The sequence below is a fragment of the Myotis myotis genome, unplaced genomic scaffold (genome assembly GCF_014108235.1).
Source record: "Myotis myotis isolate mMyoMyo1 unplaced genomic scaffold, mMyoMyo1.p scaffold_m19_p_1, whole genome shotgun sequence".
Lineage (NCBI taxonomy): Eukaryota > Metazoa > Chordata > Mammalia > Chiroptera > Vespertilionidae > Myotis > Myotis myotis.
In genome coordinates, this window is record NW_023416313.1 from 26,689,449 (window position 1) to 26,711,995 (window position 22,547).

At 39.9% G+C, this 22,547-nt stretch overlaps 1 protein-coding gene across 7 annotated transcripts in view; it reads right to left on the bottom strand.

Annotated features, from left to right (window-relative positions):
* The window catches only part of ATP8A1 (ATPase phospholipid transporting 8A1), a 209,931-nt gene that overhangs the window by 41,809 nt on the left and 145,575 nt on the right, over positions 1-22,547 (bottom strand). For all 7 annotated transcript variants that reach the window (XM_036332572.1, XM_036332580.1, XM_036332553.1 and 4 more), the window contains 3 exons: positions 7,990-8,173; positions 7,787-7,897; positions 97-171 (listed from right to left, as the gene is read on the bottom strand). In XM_036332572.1, the coding sequence (XP_036188465.1) occupies positions 97-171; positions 7,787-7,897; positions 7,990-8,173 (370 nt within the window). The remainder of the gene's footprint in view (positions 1-96; positions 172-7,786; positions 7,898-7,989; positions 8,174-22,547) is intronic.

Genomic DNA, 22,547 nt, shown 5'->3' on the forward strand with positions numbered 1-22,547 from the left:
ACACCAATGGGTCATTACACCAAGCAGCCAAAGGCAGGTGAACCTTTATCTCAAAGTATTCAACGAAATAGGAAAAACCAAATGTTTCAGACTTACCACATTATAAAGACCTATACACCATCTCTCAAAGAGGATCTGTCCAGAAAAGCCATTAACAAAGGCAAACCAGATCTAGAAAGAAAACAAAACCCCGCAAATTAGGACCCACAAAAATAAGTGCATTGTGCAGAATCTGTTGTGTACTCAACCACTGCATAATAGCATAATATTTTCATGACTCTCTTGAAAATGGTGTTTCTTTGCTTTACTTTATCATTTGAAGGGATGTTTTCACAAGGGACCTGTTATTTGAGTCAAAGTTGGTTTCTTTTGTTGAAAAAAATAAAACTCCACAATTTTGTATCAACAGGCAATCACAGATTTAAAAAAAATTAAATGTAATATTTTCTAAAAGGCACTTCAAGGAATATATTTTGTGCCGTTATACTTTTAGAACTTTATTTCCATTTTAAAATATCTCCTGATAGTTATTTAAAGATTATTATTATTTTTATTATAAAAGAGCACGTTTATTTAGAAGGTGAAAAAATTTCCTATAATAATACCATCACCATTTATTTTCTTCTGTGTTAATTGCATTCATATATTTCATTTATATACATTCATAAATTTACCTTGCAGGAAACCTACTGCATATAGATAGTATCATGTCCAGCTCCTCTCCCTCTTCTCCTCATGTAATATGCATTTTCTTAAGTTGTTACATATCCTTTAAAATGATGTTAATGGATATATAACCTCTAAGGGTGGCTATAACTATTATTTAGCATGCTTCCAGATTTATCTATCTGTATATATGAAAGCCTAAATGACTGAATGACCAGACGACCAGTAGCTATGATGCGCACTGACCACCAGGGGGCAGACGCTTAACGCAGGAGCTGCCCCTGGTGGTCAGTGCGCTCCCACAGAGGGAGCACCGCTCAGCTGACTGACGGGTGCCAGACGCCAGGCTCATGGCTGGCAAGTACAGCTGCGGCAGCGTGAGCCTCTCCCGCCTCCACAACAGCACTACCAAGCAGCAGATGCGGCAGGCGCAGCAGGGAGGGATGGTGCGGCACCTGGCCTGAGCTCGGGCTCCTCTCCGGCTGCCTGCCACTTTGCGCACTACTACATTCCTCAGGGGATGTCAGACTGCCTGGCATGCGAGGATCGGGCAGTCCGACATCCCCCAAGGGGTCCCAGGTTGTGAGAGAGTGCAGGCCAGACTGAAGAACCCCACCAGTGCATGAATCCGTGCACCGGGCCGCTAGTCCTATCTAATAAAGAGGGAATATGCTAATTCACCCTCACGCTGTTGCAGAGATGGAGGCACCCACAGCCAATAAGGAGGGAATATGCTAATAGACTGCCATGCCCTCAAAGATGGTGGTGCCCACAGTCACAAGATGGTGGCGCCTGCCTCTGGAGTCCCCCAGTCTCCTCAGCCCCCCAGGGCTGGCCTGAGGCGCAGGCAAGCCTTGGATGTTGGCTGCTCAACCACCCAGGACCAGCCCGAGGTGCAGGCAAGCCTCAGATGGCGGCTGCCTGAGGCTCAGGTAACCAGGACCAACCAAGGCTTATGCTGCCGGTAGTGGTGAAAAAATTTCACTCCCTTAGCAGCAGAGGTGTGATGGGGTGTTGCCTTCCCACCTCTGAGGGCTCCCAGATTGTTTAGGGGGCAGGCCAGGCTGAGGGACTCCCCCTCCAGTGCATGAATTTTCATGCACCGGGCCTCTAGTTATATATAATTCTGAACTGAATGTTCTTACGCAGAAGTCCCACATGTTTCTATATCTTTAGAATAAACTCTTTTTTTTTTTTTTTTTTTTTGGTAAAAGGCAGCTTTATTGAAATATAATTGCTATACAAAAAAAACTGCATACATCTAATGCATTCAATTTGGTGAGTTTGAATATATGCACACCCATGAAACCATCACCACAATCAAGACAATAGACTAACACACCTCCAAAAATTTTCTGTGCCTCTTTGCTTTTCTTTCTTTTTTTCCAGGATGAATTTTCATAAGTGGAATTAGTAGGTCAAACTATATACACTTTTAAAATAGTTTTTGATAATTACAGCCATCAGAATATGAAATCCGAATTTATATATTAAGATATTTTATAACTTAAGTTTATGCTTTGATAAAATAAATCTTTAATTAATAGAGCTAAAGTCCTTCCGTATTTTGCAATTCTCTTAAAAATAGAAACCTTAATTGTTGGCTATAAAATTAAGGGACAATAGAGAAAAATTTTATCCAACATGTGTAAGACAAATAATAATGTAGAGTGATATTAGTAAATAAATAATTCCTACGTTATTTAAAATGTAATTAGAATCATGTTGATCTGGAAGAGTGAAACGTCTGGCCCAGCAATGAGATGACACAAACACAAACACAAAAGCAAACACAACAAAAACCTGTTCAGAGGAAAGCAGGCTTGGTATGCCCGGCAAACGAATTTTTGAATTGGAGGTGCTGGGACTTTGCTCCACTTCACGTTTCATTTAACATCATTATGGAAGCATGAACTGCTACAAATTCACCACTTATCAGTATGTACCCAGGCCGACCCCCGCAATGAACACTTTCTGTGCCCACACTGATCTTTTTCCTGTTTATAGTGGGAAGGAGTGGAAAAATGAATGTTTGCTTCAGGAGATGAAAAAGAAAACAAAAGTAGTAATAGCGTGTGACAAATAAGTCTAAATTGTGTCAGGGTTATACACACATTAACAACAACAAGAGCATAGAAATTGGAGTCAAATCTGAAAGTATTGCTTGCTTTGCCACAGGTGTTTACAGAAAAAAATTGAACATGTGTCCTAAACAAGGAGCCGGAGCATTCATTTGTGCATGCAACTTTAAAAAAACTTATTAGCATCTTCATGTGAACGGAAGTTTATTCCTTAGGGTGTCCTGCTGACTTCACCTTTATTTTTATTTTTCAAGTGTTAAGTATACACAAATTGACAAGACAGACTTCAACGCTTGCTATTGTGTTTTCATATTTGACCTCTGTGAGATGTGGATTATGTGAATACATATTTGTGGTACTCTGGGTGATGGTAATGTCCTCTCTGAAGGTGACTGTGATCTACTGTGATATTACATACAAACAAGCTCTTTCAGGATTCTAAGGGTATAATGGAAATATAAGAAATTATTAAACCCAAACCTTCAATTATGGCCTTGCTAGTCTATGAAGATGCAGTCTAATCTTCTTTGGTCTAAAGAAAGCCTAAGCAACATGCATACCAAATTTGTGTAATGGATATGAATCATCTCAAAGGTTATGGTTATAAATGCACCTGCAATCATTATCACTGAATAATACAAGAAATGTATATGAATAAATTTATTGTGCGTGAGTAAACATTTGTAAATGTGTCTAGTCTTCTGGTTTAGTTTCTTTGTACAGAACATGAGATGCTGATTCAAATGTTCTAGTATGAGCTTGGAATTTAAGAACCTCCCTTAATCTAGGAAGAGTTTTACATTCCAAATAATATGCAAATAAACCAACATGTCTGGATTCAAAGTTTATTTTTAAAATGCATGAATTTACTGCTTTATGATGGAAATTTTTAAATGGATAGGTATGAATACATTTTTACCTTTTTATTTTTCCTACTGAAAGATGTAAAGAAGGTTTTAGAAATTCTCTCCCTGCATTTAAAAAAGTTAGTATTCTAATTCCTTTTTTTAAAAAGGAGAAATGACTAGATAAGAGAATAACCTTCCAACAGAGTTCCCTATATACCTTCACACAAATATTTGGGCATTCAAAGAGAAAGAGAAGTCTACCAGAAGGCTCATTTCAAGTTAGCGAGATTTGTAGTTAAAAGATACATTGGAAACATAGCTCACATTATAGATACATAAAAGTCCCTCCTTTGACTCAACCCAAACCAGGTGCAGAAAGCAAACATCGGTTCCTCTGGGGAGGCATCTAAATTATTTAAATTCACAGGAAAGCCACATCCCAGCACAACATGCAGGGAAAATATCACCTCACTGACTTGACTCAAAGCTTCCGGAAATCAGAAACACTACAATGTTTTGGGATCTTACCAGAAAACCTGGATGCAACCAATGGTTTGAAAGAAAAGGTCTTATCTTGGTAGGAAGGAGTCAGATGTCTCAAAGAAATTTTACAAAACTCTCTTTAGAAAAGATCCAGTAATTTCAGTGAACGCCTAGGCTGCTGCAAGTGGCCACCATCAGTAAGTGCTGCAGACCGCCACCTGCCAAATCTGCATTTATTTGTTTGGCTGAAGTTTATGGCAATGGAGAGGCTAGAGGGTGGCATTCCTGCACTACAGCAATGGGAAAGGCAGTTTTTGCAGATAATCTATAAAACCCATAGAGCTCCAAACTATTCCTTCATTAGCAGAGAAACTCCAGACCTGCCTCTCCTGGTATTCTTTTCTAAGTTCCACGTCCCAGCAGAGGCGTGGCAGTTGAAGCTGCACAGACCTTTTCCCCACGGAGCATTTTTGCATATTAAACAGCAGCTTACAAACAGTCAATGAGTCCTCTGCTCCCACGCCTGATCAGCACAAAACACTGAAAGGAGAGAGTTGAGACTGGCAGTTGTCCTCACTAGAGACATTCAATGATGTGTTTTCTGTCTATTCATTCACAGTATTGACATGAGCCATTAACATCTGCAGAACTTGTTTTAGCTGGCAAAAGTTTGGTATCTGGGAATTGATTGAAAAGGTCAATTTGTTTCCAAGATAGTTGAATTATATTCAAAATACATTTCCATAACATGCTCAAAGAAAAATAACTTAAATGAGATTTCCAGTAAAGTTTAGGACTTACTTCCTTTTTTTTTTTTAAAAAAAATGAATTTATTAGGGTTACACTGGTTAGTAAAATTATATAGGTTTAAGGTATATAATTCTATAATACACTGTATTGTGTAGTTCAACACCCCAAGTCAAGATTTACTTCCTGTTCGATATTGAAAGAATTTGGTCAGTGCTAAATATCTCATGAGGAGGCTTTAAATTAAAAGCCAAGTGAAATTTAGGGCTAATCAAACACAATTCATGTAACTCTGGATGAAACAGAAATTACAGATTTAGTTTTCCATTTGAGTTTAATATATTTTATTTCCCCCTATTAGTACATAAGTTTTACCCACTTCACTGCTGATTGTCAAATGATCTAGATTTAAAAAAAAATTAGAAATTTTTAAAGCAGATTTCTTGCTACCAATGGCTTTAAACTCCTAGTATCTTCAAAAATATATGTAAGTAAACTACGTAAATTGATATTATTCTGAATGAGAAAAGTATAATTAGAAAAGCTAGTAACTATAGAGGATACTGGCAATCATAAATAATTATTTTAGAAAAAAAATCACAAATTTATATATACAATAACAATATAGTTTTTGGATCTGATAAGCGATTTTAGAGGTGTGTTTTGCTTCAAAACACAGACTACTATAGACCAAATCAGCAGAAATGAGCAATAAGGAAGTTCACAGATTATCCTGTTTGTTTCCAAGTATTTGCTTATTTTACCAAATGGGTTGTAACCTAAGTATAGATTTTTAGTGACCAATAAACAAAATTGCCTGCACACTTGAAAACTAAGTTTCAGTTTTAGCAGCTAACTTATATTAAGAAATATGTTAAGTCAACATTTTAATAAGGAGACAAGCATTCTTACAAAGGCATAAAGAATACCTGAACCAAATACACAACAGTTCCCAGCTAACCTGCCAATAGGGTCAGTGTGAAATCTAGATTTGTTTTATTGACAGTGTTACTTCTCTGGTGTAAAGCATGGGATATTATCTTACCTAATAACAGACAAACATGTACATTGACCATACCTTCGCTATGCTAACCAGCCAATTAGGAGAGTATGCAAATTAACCCAACAAAGATGGCGGTTAATTTGCATACACAGGTGGGAAGCAGCGGAGCGAAGACCGAAGGCGGCTCCGGCCGGAGCGAAGGCCTGGGTCCCGGGTGCCGGAGGAAAACCGGTGCCGGCAGTCAGGGGAAGGGAAAGCCTATTGCACGAATCTCTTCGTGCAACAGGCCTCTAGTATATATATATATTTAAAAATATATATCTTTATTGATTTCAGAGAGGAAGGGGGAAGGAGAGGGAGACAGAAACATCAATGATGAGAGAGAATCACTGATTGGCTGCCTCCTGCATGCGCTCCACTCGGGATCGAGACCACAACCTGGGCAGGTGCCCTGATCAGGAATCAAACTGTGACCTCCAGGTTCATTGTTTGACACTCAATCACTGAGCCACACTGGTTGGGGTGTTAGGCTGTGTATCATCTGACAGCTGTGGAGGAGCAGCCAGCAAGTTAGAGGTCAAAGTGGCATAAACAAACATCTGTAAGGAAGCTCTGGGCATATTTATGAGGGTGAAAGTGGATCTCCTCACAGGAGGGGCAGATAGAGGGTTTTCTTAACGAGCTACAGAGAGCTTATCTTCACGCTCTGCGAAGCTGCAAGAGGGGCAAGAAACTGATAACATTTAGAGTGTGTTTTACAAATATAGCTTCTGAGGATAAAATGGCCATAGGTGAATGAAAGGTACATGATTTATCTATCACTTCCCGATTGACTGTTCAGTTCACTTATTCGTGCACTGGTGCTTTTCTGTCCACTATGGTAGCCACTGATAGATCAACACCCGAATTTGAAGACTTAGTATGAAAAAAGAATGTAAAATATCACATTAAAAGTTTTTAAGGTGATTATACATTGAAATGGTAATACTGAATATACTGACTTAAATAAAATATCATTTAAAAGTTAATGTAGGCTTTAATGTTTACTTGTTGCTCATGTGGTTCCAGAATTGCATGAGTGGCTGGCATTGTTATTTCTGTTGCCCAGCTCCTGGATGGAGGACAGCAAGAACAATGAATGAAGCCTGGGGCCTGGCATCCAGTGGGTGCTGTGAAACTGTTTGTAGGACAACATACTACCCTTTAGAAGTGATATTCCCAACTCAGGTTAAGTTTTCATTTAAAAAATGATTTTACAGACTAAATGTTTGTGTCCCCCAAGACTCCCCCCAAAATGATGTTATATTTGATATATGAAAAGGAATTTGGAATTTCTCACTGTCCAGGCACAGGAACTAAATATTCTGATAGCTTTTAGACTCATTCCTCATTATCTAAACTCCTGCTACCAACCAAACTCAGAAACCAAAACAGATCTGGGTAGCAAGGGATGCTTGTATATAAGTGTCTAAGTTTGAAACATAATAAGAACTACAGGATGACCAATATTAGCGAAACTGCCTACGTATCCTGCCTGCTTCTGCTTCTTTAACCACCACCCCCAGCAGAACTGCTATCCTCAGTTTTATGTCTATCATTCCCTTCACTGTCTTTTAAAATACAGTTTCCATGTGTATATCCCTAAATAGTGTACTGTTTTCTCTTGTATGTTTTTGAGTTTCATAAAAAACTCTATAGTTTGTAGTATTTTTAAAACTGAAAACATTATTTCATTAGCAATTCTAATTCAACATTTCTTACCCAAGCAATATAACTTTTTTAGCCAGAATTTAAACATGAATTATTCTCCAGGGCTGACAAACTTTTTGTTTTAGCATGTTTAGCAGTTATACAAAGTAGGCAAATGGAATAATTAAAATGAGAACATGTCTTCATAAAGAAAATGTCTTTACGTATCTCTGCAAGTGACAAGGATTTAAAACTTAACTGGTGATTACCTCGATAATATAGAGGACTATATTCTTGTAGAAGCAGTACAAAATGCACTTGGAGACTCTGTTATAGTTCCAGGCACCGTGAACCATCAATAAATTCTTCAAATACTTGAACTAAAAATAAGAGTGGGGAAAAAAATTAGTATTTCCCTTTTCCTAGTGTCAGCTGACTAGATGAAGGGTGTGACTGCAGAAATGATCTTTACCTGCGCGATGGAGTAATCAGAAGAATTAGCTGCCTGAAGGCCTTCATTCCCGCTTATACCAACGCCGACATGTGCCGTCTGGATCATGCTGACATCATTGGCTCCATCACCAATTGCAAGTGTTATGACTTTGACTTGCTTCTTAACCATCTCAACGACTTCAGATTTTTGAAGGGGAGAAACCCTTAAATTAGAACAAATGATCAATTAGCTCTGTTTTCTGGAAAATAAAAAAGAATTTTAAAATGCCAATTGTCTTGAAGGATAAGAGCAAGTGAGTATGTAGTTCTAGGAAGAACCATTCCGGAAAAGTCTTAGGTTTGCAAATGTTTGGTTCTCTGTTAACCTGGTTGCCAACTCAAGGGAAAAAAGAAAACGAAAGTCTTGGGAGCAAATCTCTAGGAGATAAACAGAAGCTATGACACCTTGTTAAGCACTAGTTTACCAGTTTACCAGAACTAGTTTATTTCTCTAACAAGTGTCCATTAACTTGTTAAAGAAATAACATCTGAGTTCAGAAATGCCATTACTTCCTAACAAATAACATCAGCATTTCTAAGTTTTCACTTGTGAATGAAAAGGTCAGAAAGGCTATTAAGCTATAGTCCAAATACTTATTAAAACCTGTACTATTTCTGGAGAACAAAAGTTTTGAGCCACCGAAAGGTGAACTTAGACAATGTAATATACATTTAAAACAACTTAAAACTCTACTTAAATTAACAGTAGGGCATTGGCTAATCTCTCGACCTGTTCTCAGACACCAGGGTGAATCAACCAAAGTAAATGCCAAGCACTTGGTTGCATAGCTCCTGTGCCTCAATTTTCTTCCAAAGCTACTGACGAATGGCCAAGGAGACTCAAGCAACCTGCATAACTGTGGGGTCAGGGGCAGAGAACGGCAGCACCCAACTAAAATCCTTTTTGGTATTAACTATGGATCATCTTATTACAGACTTAAAAGTCTTAAAAAAGCCACTTAAGAAATAAACCCCACAACAATTACAGCAGGGCTCAAAGACAGAATGTGTCAGTGTAAAGAACTTAATATATTACGAATACTGTCTTGGCGATTAAGAAGAAAGGAAAGCTAAACAGGCTCAGTAAACAGTGAAGACTGTGATTCAATGCTAACAACTATCACACAATGTTGGACAAGAAAAACAACTCACAGCTAAATTCTTTATTAAGGTTAAGTGGAGGAGGTGCCTCATAATATCTGCTGGAACATCTGGTAAATCATTTATTATTCCATCTAAAAATGAAGATCATTACTCTGAAAGACTCAACATCTTGCACATTTTCCTGATTATTTCTTTAGGAAACATTCCTAGCAGTGGATCCTCGGCACCAACATGTACTTTCAGGAGGCCCACTGCCCTTCAGAAAGGCTTCATTCAGCCAGAGCCGCGCTGGGTTTTATTTCAAGTGTGAGAATCATTGCATCAGGCTGGGAGTTGCTTGCAGAGTGAACCTGTCTCCTCGTCTTTGTATTCCTAGTGCTGATCCCAAATAGGTCCTCAGTAAAAGGTTGCTATATGAAAGACTTATTTTTAACTCTTTCTTTAAATCTCCTTTCAGAGTCTAGCAATTGTACAAAACGACACAACTGTGAATACCAGGCAACGGAGGAGCTTCAGGCCATTAATGAGCTTTTGCATGTGAGCCCCCTTTGCTCTCTTTGAAGCAATTTTCATGTCATTTTCGAAGTTTATTTAATTTTTTCTTAACAGGCGAATATAAACCGAAGTCCACTAGCTCTAGGCCAATGTTTTAGGCGGAGACTACAGCTGACATTTAGTGTCACAAAAGAATGCTCACCAAGGAATGGACTAAAAAGCAAATGGGAAATGGGCACAAAAAGAGAAATATTTGAAAACATTGATCAAATTCTCTTCACGATTTAACAGTCTTACAGTGTAAACACATGTGAAGTCACACCATGGTACAACAATGGAGCTAGAAAACAGTGGTACCTTTTTTCATAAGTCAATGTGTCCTAAAGGAGACATCTCTGCATAGCAGCTAGTATTAGTGATTTAAAGAAGGATCCGAAAAGAGCCAGGTTAAACTTTGTTTTCTTCTTTTATTTTTAATCCTAACCCGAGGACATACTTAGAGAGAGGAAAGGTGGGAGGGAGAGAGAAACATTGATGTGAGAAAGAAACAGATTGGTTGCCTTCCATGAGCGCCCCAACCAGGGATTGAACCCAAAACCCAGGTGGTATGTGCCCTGACTGGGAACGGAACCGGCAACCTTTTCATGTACAGGATGATACTTAACCAACGGAGCCACTCAGGCTGGGCAGAACTTGGTTGTCTTACTTCACGGCTACTGCAACCAACCACTGCTTTCTCTGCTTCACACTGCGATTTTCAATACCTCCAGATTAGAACTGGCTTCGAATTTACACCAACTCGGTGGGTGTGGTTAACTCAGGTGTTAAAGACAGAATACAAATCCCCTTGGCAAGGACAATACCCATTTTGAGGTCACTGGTTCGATTCTCCATCGGGGCACACACCCAGGTTGCTGATTGATGTTTCTCTCTCTCTTTCCCTCTCTCTTCCTCTCTCTCTAAAAATCTATGAAAACATTTTTTTTTAAAAAAAGAGAAAACTTAATGTCACTCGATTCAATTTCATGTTAAGAATAAGGGAACAGGTTAGCGAATACATACCTGACCTTGGCTATTAAGAATGTAAGTCTTCACAAGAGAGGAAGGTGCATGGTCTGCCTACCTTGAGCCCAGTGTGGATCCTGCCAGATAGACTGACAGTCCTATGGGAGGTGATCGGAAAATGAACCAAAATAAGGAAGCGGCAAGGGATTGAGGGACAATCATTCAGGAAGGAATACCCTGGCTCAGGGGCAGCATGAGGAAAGGTGAGGCTTGAGGAAACTAGTTTGGTGGTTTTTAAAAACTTAAACATATACCACCCAACTCCATATGCCAGCCATTTTACTCCTCCCCACTGACCCAAAAGAAATGAAAGCATTTGCCCATACAAAGACTTGCACACTATTCATAGCTGCTCCCTTCAAAATTGCCAGAGTTTAGAAATAACCCAAATGTCCTTCTAAAGGTGATGAGTAAACTGGTACATTCCTCACTGAAAGCCAGGCAACAGTGGGGTGAATCCCAATGTAAGCAGGTGAAGTGAAAGAAGCCAGTGTGAGAATCCATTCTGTACAGTTCCATTTGTGTAAATTTCTAGAAAATTCTGACCTGTGGTTACCTTGGGACATAACTAGGAGCATGGTGTTGGGTGAGCATGGAGGGAGGCAGTATAGGTGGGTGATAAAGGCACAAGGGAACTTGGAGGTGGTGAATATGCTCATTGTCTTGTGTTGACAGTTCACAGTATACATATGTATCCTTTGAGCATGTGTAGTTTGTAGTATGTCAGTTATGCCTCAATGCATCTATCCTATATAATAAAAGCCTAATATGCTAAAAAAAAAAATAAAAAAATAAAAAATATCTGATGATGTAGTCACAGACATTCCCCACATCACACTGCCGCTGTGACTGGCTAAGGCATCTGCTTCTATTATCAAGCGAAAAGCAGACAACTGGTTTGGAAGAAGATTCAAGAAACAGTCGAAGCCCTCATAACTGAAGGGTCTGAAATAGCAGTTGGTTGCTAAAGAAAGATGTCAAATTTAAGTGGGGATTCATAAAAAATAAAATATACTTACTTAAAACATTTAAATCAAAAGAGAAATGTACAAACTTGTGACGCAGGGCAAAGAACCTCACTTGGCATCGGGGTCAGCCGCCTAAAATTCTGCGTACTTTGGTTGCAGAAGCCTCCCTCACCAGGCACAATCCACGGTTGGTTTCATTAATGTGAAGACTAGAATGTCATGATGCCCTTCACCCAAGTTTATTATATGACCCACCCCCAATTCAACAGCAAAGTTTTTAGCAACTCAAAAAGTCTCTCGAGAGCATTCTACCTGGTTTTCTTTGGACTAGATTGTTATTTCTAAGACCTATGACATGTTTAATTAAAGGATGATTACTTTAAGAAGTAGCAGAGGAATAAAGATTAGGGACCAAGCACCCACTGATTAGAGGTAAACACCATGCACAACCATGGAAGCAAAGGCAGGGGTGCACTACAGAGGGTCCTCCCAGCTCCGGCATGATGTGCTGTGGGCACCTGCCAGCTGTCTTAGGGAGAAAATGTGGTTTAAGGGGTGGGAGGACTCAGGTTACTCACGCTATATTCAGTTTAAAAGATCTATGTTTTTAAAGCATCCATTTAAAAAATTGTTCCTTGCTACAAAGGGGTTACAAGATAGCAAAACAAACGACAAGACAATAAAAGTGAGTGCAACACAAACTTTTGACAGGTTACCAGTACTTGATAATTTCAGAGGATGTAGAAACTAGCTTGGGCTGCAAGAGGCTTCCTTGATGAGTTAGAATTTGACAAGGAAAGCTCATGGCAGGTAAAAGCAGCAGCAGCACATATTAAAAATTATCCACAATATATTCCCTCCTACGGTTTTATTCCTACTTCATAAAAGGCCACCTACTTCACTCATTAGAGTTTATTTATTTTCTCGACTTTTGTACACTTGCGTCTACATGTGTACAATGTCCATAATAGTCTAGAATGGTGATTTTCAACATTTTTCATATCATGGCTCCCATACACGAATTACTAAAAATTCTGCGGCACACCAAAAAATATATCTTTTGCCTATCTGGCAAAAAAAGGGTATAATTTAGATTCATTCACACCAATGGCTAATGTTGTGTTGGCTGCTATTTTTGGGGGTGGTGGTGGTGGGGGGGGGGGAGAAATCTAAGGCAAAGGAGGTCAGTGCCCCTGACTAAATAGTCAGGCACTGCATGTTTTAAAAATCCTTGTGTCACATCAGTTGAAAACTGGTGGTCTAGAACAACCTCGCCGCACAATTTAATTCTTCCAAATGTCTATCAAAACCCACACATCCATGGTTGAACATATCTAAAACCTTAACTTTGCCAATACCAATAGTGTCCCAATGTATAATCCAGAAACATCATAAAAGCACTGTGTTCTGCCCTAGATATATATATACATTTTTTACCACCTATGGGTCTGTATCAGGATTTAAATTATTCACAGTTCTCCTCTGCTGTTGCTCTTTATTCTTCAGGAGAAGAGCCTCGACAGAAAAAGACTCCACAGTCAGTGTGTGCATAGGGTCCGGAGTTCTTCCCCGTGGCTCCACAAACAGAGGGTGGTCCTGTGCGATACGCCCTAGCAGTGCACTGAGTGCAATATGCTTTTCAGATATTATTTTGGCTGTAGTTTCTGCACATGTTATTCATTACCTTCCTTACTGGCTATGTAGTAATTCTCACAGCCCTGTGAACATGAGATCGTGGTAGTGGAAATTTTTTTTTACCATTTAAGCTAGAAAGTATATAGAGTGGCTCAAATTATATTTTGCACTCCTTTCATAGGATTAGCTAAATGAGTCACTTTTAAAAAAAATATGTTTTTATTGATTTAGAGGAAGAGGAAGGGAGAGGGAGAGAAAGATAGAAACATTGATGTGAGAGAGACACATTGATTGGCTGCCTCCTGCAGGCCCCCTGCTGGGGACTGAGCCCAAAACCCAGGCATATGCCCTGACAGGGAATTGAATCAGTGACCCCTTGATGTGTGAGATGAGCCACACTGGCGGGGCAATGAAGTCACCTTTTTTTTAAAAAAAATATTTTATTGATTTTTTACAGAGAGGAAGGAAGAGGGATAGAGAGTTAGAAACATCGATGAGAGAGAAACATCGATCAGCTGCCTCCTGCATACTCCCTACTGGGGATGTGCCTGCAACCAAGGTACATGCCCTTGACTGGAATCGAACCTGGGACCCTTGAATCCGCAGGCTGATGCTCTATCCACTGAGCCAAACTGGTTAGGGCTGAAGTCACCTTTTTGAGTGAAATATGGATAAAGATGAAATGTGCGGGTATACACATAGACACATAATAAAGAATATTTTAAGGGACTTTCTACAGGTAGACAAAAGGGGTACAATAATGTAGCTTACTATATTGTGTTTTAGTTTAATAACCTTAAAATACCTTATGCAGCAAAAATTATGCTGGTAATACAATATGATCTCAAAAACTTATACTGTAAACTTAAAAGTTACTATAAAGTTGCCTTCAGAAAGTGAATCGAGAAAAAAAAATAGAACATGTAGAAATACAGGGTAACGTGTGGTATCCTGAAGTGCTTTATACAGCGCCCGCCCGGTGCTGACAGAGCCCTGCATTCACTAAGCTGGCGGGCGGCTCCTGGGACTCTTTATGGATCAGGATCATTAGTGCCGGGAGCTGCTGTACTTCCCTTTGCAACACACTTCCTAAGATTTCTCCTTGGGAGTATCAGCCTATCCCCCATGGAGTCATGTTCTGCTGACTAATAAAGAAATTACAAAAAGAGAGGAAAACCTAAGAGAAAAACTTATGAGATCTTACTTGGTTCCTTTTTGAATTATAATTTGCTAGGCTCTTAAAAAGTTTTAAGTAGAGGAAAAATTAAAATCTGGCAAAACAAGGTCTGTGTTACATGCACCAAAAATTACACAAGTGTCATAACACTTCCGGAAACTCACCGCCAGTTTGCTAGTGGAATGAAAACAGCCAGTTATAAAGCGAATCCTAAAAACGATACTTAGCATGCAGCACATAATGAAACATTCAACCACTTCTAGGCAAGAGAACCCTGTTATTCAAATGATTGGAGAGTGGGCGCTTTCCTCACCTCCAAAGGCAGTATCTGTGGGTATACTGTGCATCGGGCCTTATAATACAGGGATTGATTCTACAGAAATAAAATACAGCAATGAAAAAAGGAAAGTAACTTTAAAAAAGATTTCCCTTTGCAATGCATTTTAAATGCAAAACTCCTCTCTCTGGAATTTCAGTTGTTGTAGGTAAACTACTACTGTTTTCACGTTATATAGTTCAGAGAATTATTTTAACTAGAGACTAATCATATTGACAGTGTATGTCTGAATATGCATGTGTGTGTGTGTGTGTGCACTTGCACATAGGCACCCACCCCAATAGCTAAATGGCAAAGAGACCTTACCTTAAAAAAGGTACTAAAAAAACACAAAAAACTACACAACCTCCGAGTCCGGCCAGTGTGGCTTAGTGGTTGAGTGTCAACCTATGAACCAGGAGGTCACGATTTCATTCCCCATCAGGGCATGTGCTCAGGTTGCAGGCTCCATCCCCAGTGTGGAGCATGCAGGAGGCAACCAATCAATGATTCTCTGTTATCACTGATGTTTCTATCTCCCCCTCTCCCTTCCTCTCTTTCTAAGAATAATTAAAAACATATTTAAAAATATGTTGGAAAGATATGGGTAGAAGCAATTGGAAAATAAGTCATACAAAAATGTAGTTGAAGCAATTAGAAAATAAGTCATACAAAAAATGTAACTGCTAAAAGAAAGAAACCAGTAGTACACTGAACAGTAAATATGACAGTGCTCGAAAGTGCAATTCAATTAAATAAACTGTCCCAAAAGACAGCAGGAAATTAAAGAAAATATTGTAAGAAAAATGCAAAGACACTAAGGAATACAGGTGGGTACATATATATATAATGGAACTCCAAGAAGAGAATAAAAAGGGACAGAATGAAAAAGAATGATTAATAATTTTCCAGAATTAAAGAAAGACATGTCCTTAGATTCAAAGGTCTCATACAGTGCCAAAAAGAAATTCAAGAAAAAGGTACTTACCCCTAGACATATTATCCTTAAATTAAGAAAATGGTTAAACATTAAGAAAAATTTCTAAAAGCTTCTAGAGAGAAAACAAAGATTACTTACAAAGAAACAAAGATCTGACACTGGATGTACACACAAAATTACTTCAGCATCTTTGGGAGGTGGGGTAGGGAAAGACAGACATACTAACATAAATAATAAGCACAAATATGGTTATCAAAAACTTAGAAATAACCACATATAGATTAGATACAGATTATAAATCAGCATCAGAAATCTGATTTAGACAGTGGAAAGGAGCGGGAGGAAAAAACAACAAAAAGCATAATAAATGGAAAACACAAAATAAGGCAGGAGAAACAAGGCCTAATATAGCAATAATTACAATAAATATACATGGGTTAAATTCATTGATTGAAAGACAGATTCTTAGGTTGAATTAAAACAAAAAAAATCCAGCAAAATGGTGTCTAAAACAGACATATTTATAATAATAGCTAATATAAGAGAACACTTATTTGATCACTATGTTTTAAGTTCTTTATTTGTTTTAACTCATTTAATTCCCAGAAGAACCCTATGTGAGATGGGTTATTATTATTGCCATTTTACAAACGAGGATACTGCGGAACAGAAAGAATAAATCACTTAAGGTAAAACAGCAGGTAAATGGTAAAGTCAGGGTTCAACTCTAAGCAGTGTGAATCTAGAGACAGCATCCTTAGTCACTATATTATACAGAAGGATTGAATATAAGGGTTTAGGGAAAAAAAGACAAGGCCCACATGAAACAAAGGAATGCCAAGTTAGCCATTTTAATACTAGACAAAATAGAATTTAGGACACAGGAAAGGCCTAATACTCAGAGACAAATCTTTATGTTATGATAGTGTTCCTCTTGCCAGAACTATTCAAGTAGGCCATATAAAAAATGTGATCACATTTCTAACAGTAACATAATTTTTAATAATGGCTGCCAATGCACTGAATACATATATTAACCCATTCATTACTCACAACCCTATGATTACAATGATTTTTACCTTTATTTCAAAGATGAAGAAGTTACAGCAACATGCTACTCAGCTAATAAGAGGTAAAGCCTGTGCTCAGATTCTGGAAAGTCTGGTTTCAGAGCCCGAGCACCTGGCATCACCAGCAGAAGGAATGGGGGCATCGTGTCTACTAGTAAGTGGCACTGGGAGAATGTGCTCACCATGTAGAAATGAAAAACACTCGATCTCTTCTCCTTCATAAGACAGACAAAAAGAAACCTCGTACGAATTAGAGACCTATATGGAAAACAGAAAGCTGTGCAGTTAACAGAAGAAAAAGCAGGAGAATAACTTTGTGAGTGGGAAGTTCTCACTACACAAGCCATCAAAGGAAAGATTAATGAAATTTGACTCCCTCAAGGTCAATGATTTTTGTTCAAGGAAGAACAGCACGGGCAGAATTAAGAAGGCAGCCAGACTAGAAGATTTTTGCCATGTCTATAATCAACAAAGAATCAATATCCAGAACACACAAGGAATTCTTGCATATAAGCAGAAAAGTAAGTTAGGAAACCCAACATGAAGTTCAGTATCCTTATCCCTCTTCAGTGTGTTACCTTTCTTCATAGCAACTGTTACCACTGACTTCATATAAATCTGTCTTATCTATATTATAAAAGGCCAGTGGCCATAACGCCGTTAACGACCAAACGACCAGTCACCAGGAGGTGCATTGATGGGTCTCAGGGCGGCAAGTCTGGGTCTCACACGATCTCACGTGCTGGGCCTCTAGTATGTAATAAATTCATTGTGAACACACAGCAATGGCTGCCTTTTGAATGTACATGTATTTGTTTTTATTAAACAATAGGTATAATGTGAAGGCAGGAACTATTTTTTCCTGTTGTTCACTGCTCTATGTACTTATTAAGGTACCTGACACAGAGTGGGTGCTCAAAAAACATTTGTTGAACGAATGGAAGAATGAATGAAAGAATGATCTTCTAAAGTAGAAATTTAGAGAGGTAAACAGTTTTATGAGGAAATGCTCATTCTCCCTAGTCATCAGATGAATGAGAATCAAACAATAAGGTGCCATTTTTCAACCCTCAACTTGGCAAAGATGAATCCAGGAGTGCTAATTTTGAGGGAAAGCCAGGGAATAGCAACCATCCTACGTGGATCTGGAGGACACACCAGTGCAGCTGTTGGGAGCAACGCGGCAATTCCGATTGGAGTGAAATACACACACCGCTCACAGCCAAACACGCCCATTCCTGAGTGCATATGCTAGGAAAACACTTGCATGGGTGCACAGAGAGGACACTCATTTCAGCACTTTCCACGGCAGCGAAGATTTAGAGGCAACCTCTGTGGCCATCGTTATGGTAACAGATAAATAAAATGCTGTACATGCATGACTGTAATAGTAGTACTGAAAATAAATGAACTTGTTCTACATCTAGTATCATGGATAGGTCTTAAAATTATAAAAAAAATTAAAAAGGCAAAAGATTTATGTTGAAATATTATAAACATATCTATCTTAACATGGGCACAACAATATTATATATTTTTCATAGCGACACAGATCTCTAAATATAGTATGGAAGCTGGATGGGAACCTACGAAATATCTGAGATTGTTTTCCCAGGGTGGAGTGAAGAGAAAGGGAATGAAGGGCAAAAGTGAAATAATATATAAAAATCAAAGACAAACTTGTTTTCGTTTGAGACTAGCTGCCTGCAGCCTCGGGAGAAGGCTGATTTGAGCATCTTCCTGCCTGACCCTTCTCTGGCATGACTCTAGCACCTTTTGGCACTTCCAGAACCCAGGGAAGTCGTTTTGGTGACAGAGTAAGATCTGATGTTTGTGGTCCTGGGTTCCTCACATTTCTCTTGTTGAGATATACACTAGTAAGTATTCACGGACATCTCATTTAAAAACAAACTTTCTTCTGGGAATATACACATTTTAAGGGGTTATCTTGAATCCCAGGGCACAGAGAAATTGGACGGCATCTCCAGGCTGTGCTGCTGCCACCCCAGGGAGGGCCAGTCCTTTCTGAGGAATCGCAGAGAAAGGGAAACATGCCAGGTGAGATGGGAATATGTCTCTATTTTCAAGAAAAGAAAGAGTCTGGAAATGACAGGCTAAGGAGCCTGGAGTGAGCTCCATCAATATTCTTGGGAAGTTCTGTCAGAACCAACTCCCTCTGCTGTTCACTCATTAGCCACACACACTCCAGAGCAGGGCTGGCTGGCTGACAATGGCCCCAGGGCTGGGCCCCGGCAGCAGCCTGTTTTTTACATCAGCACATACTCCAACTGCAGAGTTGAGTAGCTGTGACAGACACTCTGTAGCTTAGAAAGCCTAACACATTTATTATCTATCCCTTTACAAGCTTTCCCACCTCTTCTCTATAAAACACTGCCATGCTCTGGGAGAATGCTACCTGGAACGACCTCCTCTTTCACCCTAAGCTTGAGGCTTGTTGTTTTATGTTCATTTCTTGTCTCTCTGTCTGATCCCTTGGTAATCCGCCTTTTGTTTTCCAAGGCCATCTTCCCCCTGGGATGCTGTCTGTCCTTTCCTTTGCCTCTGCCCTACAGCTACTAGAAAGTCATGGCCTACATCCTACCTGGCCTTGACTTCTGGAACTCTAGCCCGGCTCCGAGCACTAAGCTTTAACTTACTCCAGGTGGAGATGGCTCAGACAGGTTTATTAAGAAGACGGCAGTCACTGGAAACCATCATGAGTTTAAGGAGAATCAGAAATGCCAGGCTAACTCTGCTTCCCTTTCCCTCCCCATCGGGTCAGTAGACTGGCAGAGGGGAGAAATGTTGCAGGTTCCATATGCCATGCCCTCACCAAACCAGAAAATGAAGTGCTTTCATTCTAGTGCCGCAGAACTGAAGGAGAACTGTGAGCCCTCTCTGAGGTAGGTCTGCATCTGCCTGAGGCATATCTTAGGGTGCTGATATACTGATTTATGTGACGCTTCAGGGAGGCCTTTCCTGGAAAGCTGCAGAGTTCTGTGTTAAAATGGTTGAACAGAAAAGAAATCGTCAGGAATTTGAATGCAGTTACAGAAGATACATACACTTATTCCAAGCGAGTAAAACACAAAACAGAGAGAGATCAAAATGAACAGGACATCCTTTCAGAGGGATGGCGATGGATATAAAGACAGCAGCTACCCTTGGGAGATCATAGACCTGAAGGGAACATAAGGGGGTTCCTGGGGTGTCATGTTTGGGTGCTTGATGCAGGAGTGTGTTCACTGTGTGAAAACTCACTGAGTTGCACACTTATACTTTATAATACAGGTTAACTCTGTTTTATCGGAATATTTATATAATCTGCAGTTCTAATGTATGTGTGTGTGTGTGTGTGTGTGTGTGATCGTGTGTTGGTCATGGTGCTTTATCTTACTTGAGTCACATCTAAAAGTACATAGTATCAAATTACAGTGAGATTCTATAGCATTTAGCTCTCTCATCTAATTTAGATATTTTACTGTTAAATATGAACTTCCCTGGTGGGGTACATCATAACTGGCTACCAGGCTGTCCATACGGCCACTCAGTTCCTTTAACATTACCCAGTACAGGTAGAATAGCAAATGAGATAGTCAGGGCTGGACACCCTATTGTTATATTATGTTAAAGCAAAATATGGTCATTTTATGAAATGATAAAATTTATTCACTATGTTCTCTTTTAGCCATACATGTCTGAAAGAAACATCCTCTCACCATTTCCAACATTTATTCATATTATCTTGGAAGCAAATAGGGGGTTGACATCCATTAACAGTTTGTAAGTTTTCTCAGAGCCAAACATCTGCTTTGGCATCCAATGATGCTCACAAACGTTTTTTCTTGAAAGGAATGTCTGTTGAGCACTTATTAACTTCATTTGTGCTTTATGACTACCCTTTAAGTAGAACACTTAGAGAAATTCTTGAAGTTTAAGACAATCCTAAAGATTCAAGACATAGACTCAAGAAGTAAATAAATCCTTTCTTTAACGCACTCCAGCTATGACAGAAAGTATGCAGACTGTCCCTTTAGACTTCTCCTTGGAGGGTCCCCCGATGGGACGAAGGTGAGAGGGCTTGCCTGGAATGCCACTCCCGAGTGACGACACACACTGAGGTCAAGTGTTTTTCTATGCACTGCGGGGAAATCGCCTGAAAGGGGGTTAAAACTTTGATTGGAGATGTTGCAAGTCGAGAAAAACGCTTACTTCAATTTAACTTCTGCTTTTCAGAAGACTTGAGTACATAAATTATGTAGAAGAATGGTGATTACTAGACAGTCTAAAAGCTGGGGGCTCTAGGCCAATTTTCAACCAACTGTCACAGAACATAAGTTTCAATATCTGTTTAAACTAAACTGACAACTACAGAAAAAAATGTAAAGTTCTTTGAAAGGCTGGGTTATGTGAACTGATGAGGATCTCAGAAACCACACGCCATTTAACTAACGCACGGCAGTACTTCCCCGCACGTTCCAGCCACTCTCGTCTGGGGGGAATATTCACGGAGGTGGAACAGATGCTTCCCCAAATTAAGCTAATGCAAGCAGTAGGCAGAGTCTTCCCAGGACAGAGTGGCCAACACAAACACGGTTCATCCAAAAAGAAAAGAAAAAAGAAAAAGAAAAGGGCTCGGAGCAATCTTGTGGCCCAGGAGCTCTGGAGCTGGAAGGAGCTGAGCCACAAGTGTGTGTGTGTGTGTGTGTGTGTGTGTGTGTGTGTGTGCACGGCTTTCCCGCCTTCCAAGCCAGAGGACCTCCGCTCTTTGCCGCTTTAGACACCAGCCTCCCTGGAGGACTAGAGTGACTGCCACATGCCAAGCTCCACGGGTCACAAAGCAAGGCCGGAGAGATGCTATTCGGTATCCGCAGTGGCAGAGAGGTAGCACTCGAACAAGAAGAGTGTGCGTCCCCAGCTGAAACGCCATTATACCAATAATGCAAGCCGTAAGACTTGAGGGAGTAAAGTATTGGAAACTGAGATGAGGAATTATTTTCTGACACAGCTACTTTGCAGAATAGCTCTTGACGTCGCCTCTCGACACACATCTTCATGACTCTTGGAGCAAGTCCCTTCCCTCTATACCTGTCCAAGGAGTTTCGGGGAGCCTGTGCAAGCCCTACAATAGCGCATTCAATTTGACAGGTTTGTGTGTATTTTGGAGGAGCTGGTCCATAGCTTTCATGTTGTTCTTCAAGAGTCCTGTGATCACCCAGAACAGTAAGCACCGGTGAGCTTGAGCCAGGGAACCGAAGGGGAGAGGGCCACAAGGCGTAGTGACGTTCAGCACCAGGAAAACTGGTCGGAAACGGCCCTAACACGAGATGCATGTTTCCCATTAAGCCGCTCAGGTTACACAGGTACATGTGCACGGAGGTAAAAATGAAAGCTGCACGGGGCTCATGAAAATACAGTGCTTCGTAGACGGATAAAAACAGATTTCATTTTATGTCTTGGAGTTTACAAACTCAAAAAAATACCCGAGGAATGACATGCAACCTTCCCTTGTAAACCAAAACCGGGACTCCAAAGCCCTGAATGATTTGGGGGCCAAGGGGTCCTTTCTGTCCCCCTCAGAAAACGGGGGTAAGAGACCTGATGCCCACGGATGGAGAACAACCACTTCTTTCAATTCGCTGCAGGCTCTTCGGGGAAAACGCTCATCTTTCATAACTGTGTCAATTAGGCAAACACTGAGAACTGCCTCCTGCCCTTTACGCTGAGAGTGTCTGGGAAGAGAGAGGCTGACATAATCCTGAAGATGC